The sequence below is a fragment of the Acanthisitta chloris genome, unplaced genomic scaffold (genome assembly GCF_000695815.1).
Source record: "Acanthisitta chloris isolate BGI_N310 unplaced genomic scaffold, ASM69581v1 scaffold6100, whole genome shotgun sequence".
In the NCBI taxonomy this organism is placed as follows: Eukaryota; Metazoa; Chordata; class Aves; order Passeriformes; family Acanthisittidae; genus Acanthisitta; species Acanthisitta chloris.
The window spans coordinates 1-7,294 of NW_008653234.1; the positions used below are offsets into that span (position 1 = coordinate 1).

General features: G+C 40.4%; 1 protein-coding gene across 1 annotated transcript in view; it reads right to left on the minus strand.

The window, feature by feature from the left end:
• Positions 1-4,186: 4,186 nt before the first annotated feature.
• The window catches only part of LOC103807319 (caspase activity and apoptosis inhibitor 1-like), a 14,219-nt gene continuing 11,111 nt past the window's right edge, over positions 4,187-7,294 (minus strand). Inside the window, exon 5 of the mRNA XM_009080051.1 lies at positions 4,187-4,295. Coding sequence (XP_009078299.1) covers positions 4,214-4,295 — 82 coding nt within the window. The 3' untranslated portion in view covers positions 4,187-4,213. The remainder of the gene's footprint in view (positions 4,296-7,294) is intronic.

A 7,294-nucleotide genomic window follows, 5' to 3' on the forward strand; every position in this document is an offset into this window, starting at 1 on the left:
ATGGGCCCCAATGGGATGCATCCACAAGTGTTGAGAAAGAAGGCAGACATCATAGCCAGGCCACTCACAATCATCTGTGAAAAGACATGGAGATCGGGGCCCTGAGGACTGGAAGACGGCAAATGTCACCTCAGTCTTCAAAAAAGGCAAGAAGGAGGATTCAGGGAACTACCAGACATCAGCCTCACCTCAGCCCCTGGAAAGATAATGGAATGTGTCACTCTGCAGGCCATGTCTGCCTACATGGAAGACAACAAGGTGATCAGAAGTAGCCAGCATGTGTTCACTAAAGATAAGTCGTGTTTGACCAACCTGATTGCCTTCTACAAAAAATCAACTGCCTGCATGGATGAGGGGAGAGCAGCAGATATTGTGTACCTTGACTTCAGCAAGGTTTTTCCACTGTGTCCCACAGCATCCTCATCAGAAAACTTAAGAAGTGTGGGTGCGATGAGTGGATAGCAAAACGTATTCAGAACTGGCTGAGTGGCAAATCCCAGAGAGTTGTGATCAGTGGCACAGAGTCTATCTGGAGGCCTGTCACTAGTGGTTTCCCCCAGGGTTCCATACTGGGCTCAGTTTTCTTCAACTTATTCATCAGTGACTTGGATGAGGAGACAGAGTGCCTCCTCAGCAAGTTTGCTGATGATACAAAACTACAAGGAGTGGCTGATTCCTCAGACAGCCATGCTGCCCTTCAGAGGGACCTCGACAGGTTTAACAGATGGGCAGAGCAAAACCAGCTGCAATTCACAAGGGCAAGTGCAGGGTCTTGCACCTGGGGAGGAATCCTGACTTAGGATCTTAGATAATTATCAATCCAGTCCCTCACAGCACTGGTTTACTGGACTACAAAAACTGGCCATAGCACTGGTAAATACAGCATATATGGGACCCTATGTGGGTAATGTATGTGGCACATCCAATGTTCCAACCAAAGCTAACAGGAAAGCAAGTCCAGCTCTGCAAAATGTATGATAAGTCATAAAGAAGTTTATGGATAACTTTTGGTGTTTGTTTTTTCTGAGATAAATCACAATTTTTAAGCAGTAAAATTCGAAAACCTAAAATATAAACAAAACTATAAAAAACCCTCCTCACAGCAGTGTGTATAAGAAGTACTCTTAAGACATGAACATACCAGAGTCTTCTTTGATACTAAGTAGTCTCCCCTTGTTCTTACTGTGACAATAACGTTTAGATTTATTAATATTTAATTAGTCTTTATAATTTAATTATCTTTCAGATGCAGTTCTACCTATTCCCCACACTATCAAGTCAGGTTTGCACCCTGTGTTTTCAACTTTCCCGGCAAAACACAACATGTGTGAAAGATCAGAAGCAATGGGAATCAACATCATTAAGAAATGGAAAATATTCTGTCTTGCTGCATGGTATCAGACAGTATTTACCTAATATGCTGGCTAACCAAGCAGCATTTCCATGGATCAAAAAAATAGGTTCATCAATGGATCAAAGCCTGAAAGTTAACTTCTGAGCATATTCATCCTAATTCACCGCCAAAGGTAAACTGACTTTGTACTGAGTCTGGCTGGGATGGAATTAATCTTCTTCACAGCAGAATGCATGATAATATTTTCGGATTTGTTTCTGAAATAGTGTTGACAACACACTAGTTTGTCTAGCCTCAGGGCTTTCTCTATTTCTCATTCTGACACCATAAAGAGTAGACTGGGGGTCTGAAAGAGGCTGGGATGGATACACAGCAAGGACAGCTGAGCCAAACTGACCAAAGGGATATGCTCTACCATATGACATTGTGCTCTTTTAGAAAGAAGTAAGAAAGAGGGATGTTTATGGATATGGCATTCGTTTTCCCAAGTAACTGCTGTGCATGCTGAAGCCCTGCTTTCCAGGAAGTGGCTAAAAAATCTGACTGCTGATAGGAAGTTGTGAATAAATCCCTAATTTTGCTCTGTTTCAGTACACAGCTTTTGCTTCACTTATTAAACTGTCCTTATGTTGACTCGTAAGTTCTTTTCATTTTGCTTTGTTGGTTGTCTCTTCTACCCCACTGGGGGATAAGTAAGTAATTGAGGGGCTGGCACATGCCTACTGCTGGCTGGATTCAGCCCACCATAGGATACCTTCTGGCACTGGTCACACTAAGAAGAAACAAAGTATTAAGTTCCAGAATTCATATGGATGAGGAAGCTGGGCAAATCTGCCTTGGGTTCTACTCAGAATTTGGTGCCTCCAAAACTGTATAATACAGTGTTCATATAAGCTTACTGGCCTATAGATGTTTAAGCAGCTGACAGGCATTACTTCCCTCTTATAGTTGTATTTTTACCCAGTAATAAAGATCACGGTTACTATTTCTTGTTACCACTTTCATTTTTATAACTCTTACTTTTGCCTTCACCTACAGTTGCGAAATTCACTTTAGCACACTTAATTCCATTTTTTAATTTTATTTTATCCACATTTGCTTATCCTCTCATTCTCTCCTTTTCTTTATACCCCATAGTATCTGTCCTGGTTTTAGCCAGGATGGGGTTAATTTTCTCAGTAGCTAGTGTAGTGCAGTGTTTTGAATTCAGAAGTGATAATACATTGTTGTTTTGGTTTTGCTGGATTGTGTTTATCATAAACCAAGGACATCTTCTTGCTTGTGTCTCATGCTCTGCCAGTGAGAAGATACACAGGAAATTGGGAGGGATTACAGCCGGGACAGGTGACTTGAACTAGCCAAAGGGATATTCCCCACCATGGCACATCATGCTCACTGTTACAAGCAGGAAGGGGCCGATCCTGGGGGAGGTTCTGGGTTGCGCCGGTCCGCGGGTGGTGAGCAATTGTATTGTGCATCACTGATTTTGGTTTTTTTCATTATCTATTGGCATTGTAGCTCATTCTGCTCTGTATTGTTATTAAACTGTCCTTATCTCAACCCACATATTTTACTCCAGTTGTTCTCCTCCCCATTCCTCCGGGTTGGGGAGGGGAAGAGCAGGGAGGAGGGAGTGTAAGCAGCAGCGTGGTTCTTGGCTGCTGGCTGAGGTTAAACCACAACAGTATCTTAGGCTGCAGTACAACAGAAGGACTTGAGATATATTTTTTTAATTAATATTAATATTCTCAAAAGATCTTTAAAGCTAACATCTTGAGTGGAGCCACTGTTACAGGCCAAAGCCATCGTGTTACTCTGGTTGATTAAGTCATAAAAAACAACAGGGAAGCAATCACCTACAACAGTCATTCTTTTGATAAAGCAGCAGTGGAAGAAAGCTGCAGGAAATCTGACAGTTCTAAGGTCACTTCATATAGTACAAGAAGCAACATTTAAAGGATTCCTCACAAAGACATAGCAACTCACTTCTGAATGTTTTGATGCTTTCATGATGACTCTTCTCCATTTAACTCCTCTCGCTAACTACTTTAGAAAAAAACACGTTTCACGGACTTATTCCAAACGAATACTGCCAGCTGTTATACAGTGCTGATTGAATGATTGGAATAAAACAAATACTGCTGCAGGTTAAAAATACTTTTTCCTTGTGGGGAGTACTCAAATGTGTACCAATAACTTACTTCTCTTTGCATTTTCTATTCTGGCAATCACTGAAGTCTCTGAATATCTCACCCACCATTTTTGCATTTAAAAAGTGAAAATACAGAAGGCAAAAAAGTTAATTCTCAGTGATTCAAAGATTTGAGTGTGTACTTCCACTGGCACTGACTTCAAGTAAAATATGCCAGTTAATAGGAGTGGTGGGTATCAAGCACCACTTCACTGGACCTCAGCTCTGCACAATGAAACAAGGCAAGGTATAATATATCAAGACTGAACAAAATTACTAAATTACAAGCAGTCCTTTGGCAAACAAATACTATCATGGGTATCTATGAATGCCAAAACAGGGTACTGTAGACTCTTATGATCATCTCAACATAAAGTAAAACTGACTCGAAAAGAATTCAGCAAACAGTAACAGCAGTATTAGAAATCACCTACATATCAAGAAACTTAAATGATCAAAGTTCCTCTTCAGGTGAAAAACTAGATACGAAGAGGCAAACAAGCCTTGAGAGAACTTCAGCCATGTTCCAGAAGCTAGACTATCGAACTTTGAAGAGCAGCAATTTGCAGCCTTCAGGCTATAGGAAATTTCTGAAGACTGCTATGAGCTATTCATTGTCTGGAATTAGTCACTGATCAACACTGAGAACAAAATTTCAGCTTTCTCTACTACATACCTTGTTTTGATTCCTGACTTTCCAGCTTGCTGTCTTCTCTCAGACAAGAAGTTGAGTCTATACTGTTGTCCTGTCTGGAAACAATTAAGAACACATTTCAATCAGTATCATTTACAATTTAATAAAACTTTTGAAAGAAACTAAATAAATTATGAGGCAGTAGGCAAGTAAGTCAGCTACAGTAGGAACAGAGGCAGAAGGAACATACAGAGCACTAACCTGAGCACTTGAAAATGAACTTGTTTTGCTTTGCTTATGTTGCACATAAGGATAAAGCAATTATTTCCACAACACCCTAGCCTTTCAGAATAACAATCCACTGTGCTAGTTCCTCTCTAATATTAGAACTTTTCTCAAACTCAAAATAAATTGTCATACAGTTAAATGATTTGGAAAAATATAGTTTCTGCTGCATTCAAATACTATTTACTGATTTATTTTGAAAATAAAAGGGTATTTTCATAAAGCTACCATCAGCCCACCATCATCTACCTCTCCTACACCACAATCTCCTAGTTTCACAAAGGGATACTTTTTAAAACTAAACTGTTTGCAACCCAGCTGTTAAACTGTATTCAGTACCAGCATTTATCAATTTCTTATATTTAAGATTTCTACTCTTGACTTGTAATGTTTCAACTGCTTTATATGAGGGATAAGGAAGAGGTACTTCTCTGAAATGTTCATGTCCTTTATTCATTTCACACATACTAGTTACAGAAACTGTGAAAATACAGTGAAACATACAGGAAGGAGGCAGGTGGAAGGACTCAGAATCACAGGAAAAGATCACTTCACATGTTTAGTGAGCATTTTGACAGCAGAATAGCCAATTTTCTAAACTGAATATTGCTATGGCATTGGTTTCATATATATTAATATGGAATCAATGCAACTATCCTGCCTCTGGGAGCTTAACACCACTATAAAAAGGAAGCCGTACTCAACATACACAGCTATAAACATAAAGATTAACAACTTGTTCTTCAGTAATGGCCTGAAGAGTTTTCCTAAAATTGAATACAGATCTCTTTTTCCTATCCTCTACAAGCTGTTGTACTTTTCAGGTATCCAATGATTACGTCAGGAGGGAGAACACTGTAATACTTCTAGCCATGTTGGTCTGAGAGGCAGTTGTTTTAATTTCTCTTTCCTTTTCTGCAGAAGCAAAAGTTACAAATCAAGATTTGTCTTTTTCTTCCACATATTTAGCCATTGCAACATAATTGTGTAAAGTAGCATGCAATAATTGATTAAGGAGACTATAAGCTATTTTCATACACAAAGAAATGAAAAAACAGATTTTTAAATGTCATGTACATTAAGTAAGGAAAGAGAAATATACTGCCCAATGCCATTACAGTAAACTGAGAACAAACAATACTCTGTACTTGTGCTGGTTTGAGCTAAAGTAGAGTTAACTTTCTTCACAGGGGCTAGTATAGGGCTATGTTTGGGGTTTGTGCAGAACACAGAGTTGATAATGCAGAGATGTTTTTGTTATTGCTGAGCTTACACAGAGTCAAGGCCTTTGCTGCTTTCCGTACTGCCACACTGGCAAGGAAGTTGGGAGTGCATGGGAGATTGGGAGAAGACACAGCTGGGACAGGTGATCCAAACTGACCAAAGGGATATTCCATACCATATGACATCATGCTCAGTATATAAGGTAGGAGGAAGAAGGAGGAAGGGGGGACATCCAGAGTGATGGCATCTGTCTTCCCAAGGAACTGTTACACATGATAGGCCCTGCTCTCCTGGAGATGGCTAAACACCTCCTGCCTGTGGGAAGCAGTGAATTAATTCCTTTTTTTGCTTTGTTTGTGTGTGCAGCTTTTGCTTTCTCTATTAAACTGTCTTTATGCCAACCCATGAGCTTTTGTAGCTTTTATTCTTCTGATTTGCTCCCCCATCCCATTGGTGGGGGAGTGAGTGAGTGGCTGTGTGGTTCTCGGCTGCTGGCTGGGGTTAAACCATGACAGTACTGCAATCAATTTTTCTCAGAACTCAGTGGTAACCTTTCATTTTGCTTTCCTACTTGGTCAACTCAAGAAGTATTCTCTCAACCTTTTAACTTCTGTTGGACATTCTATTTCCAGGCAGGGATTACAAAGAAGGAATGGACAGAAACTAGTTGTTCAAATAGCTGTGCTGAGTGGGAAGTTCTGTATACACGGCTAATCCATTCACAAAAACATTTAAACTTTGCCTCTTCACCAGTGAAGAGAGCTTGCTCATTTATTTTCTGCTCTAGTCATCAGTCTTGTACTACAAAGGCCAGAAGTATTGCAAGATGGATCACAGTCCTCACTCCTTAGACACAAAATAAGCCCAGGAATTTTTTTAATTAAAATTCAAAATTAGGTCTGCTGTATGGGATGGTTTAGACTTGCTAACCAGAGACTCAATTTTTCTGCTGTCATGGGGTGAACAGGAACACCAAACAACATACACTACCACATTCAATTTATTGATTGCAAACAGCCAAATGGCTGTGAAGAGTCAGAGTTAACTGAAACCTACTCCAATAACTACTCCAGGAGCCTGCACAGCCTAGCCCAGAGGAAACACCCTTGTACCTCTCACAACCAGGCTTCAGGCCACAGTTTAGGAGCAAAGCCAAACTGATCCTGTGTTTTGAGACACTGCCAGACACTTTCCCACCCACCTCCATTACTGGGTGGCATTAGGCCAGACGCCAGTACAGACCATCAGCTAAATCTGTTCATGATGCTGTCACAGCACGCCTTCCTAGAAATTTCAGGTTTTTCTCTCCTGTCACTTGCTAAGGTTTATCACACACACTTCTCTGTTGTATTGTCCTTTCCATTAGGTTATGCATGTAATGGTGAGTCACCATAAGCACACAATCCCAGTGAAGAGCAGTTGGAAAATAGCAGGCAAAGGAAACCTAGTACCTTCATCGGTGCAGAGGGATCACCTAGCCTGAGCTGCTTCTAAGGTTGTGAAAGGATAGCAACCAGCCCATCTCATGGTAATGAAACCCAGCAAAGCTAGAGAGCCACCTTACAGGCTGAAGGGTGTTACTGTTTACAAAGAGCAAGGGGCTCTG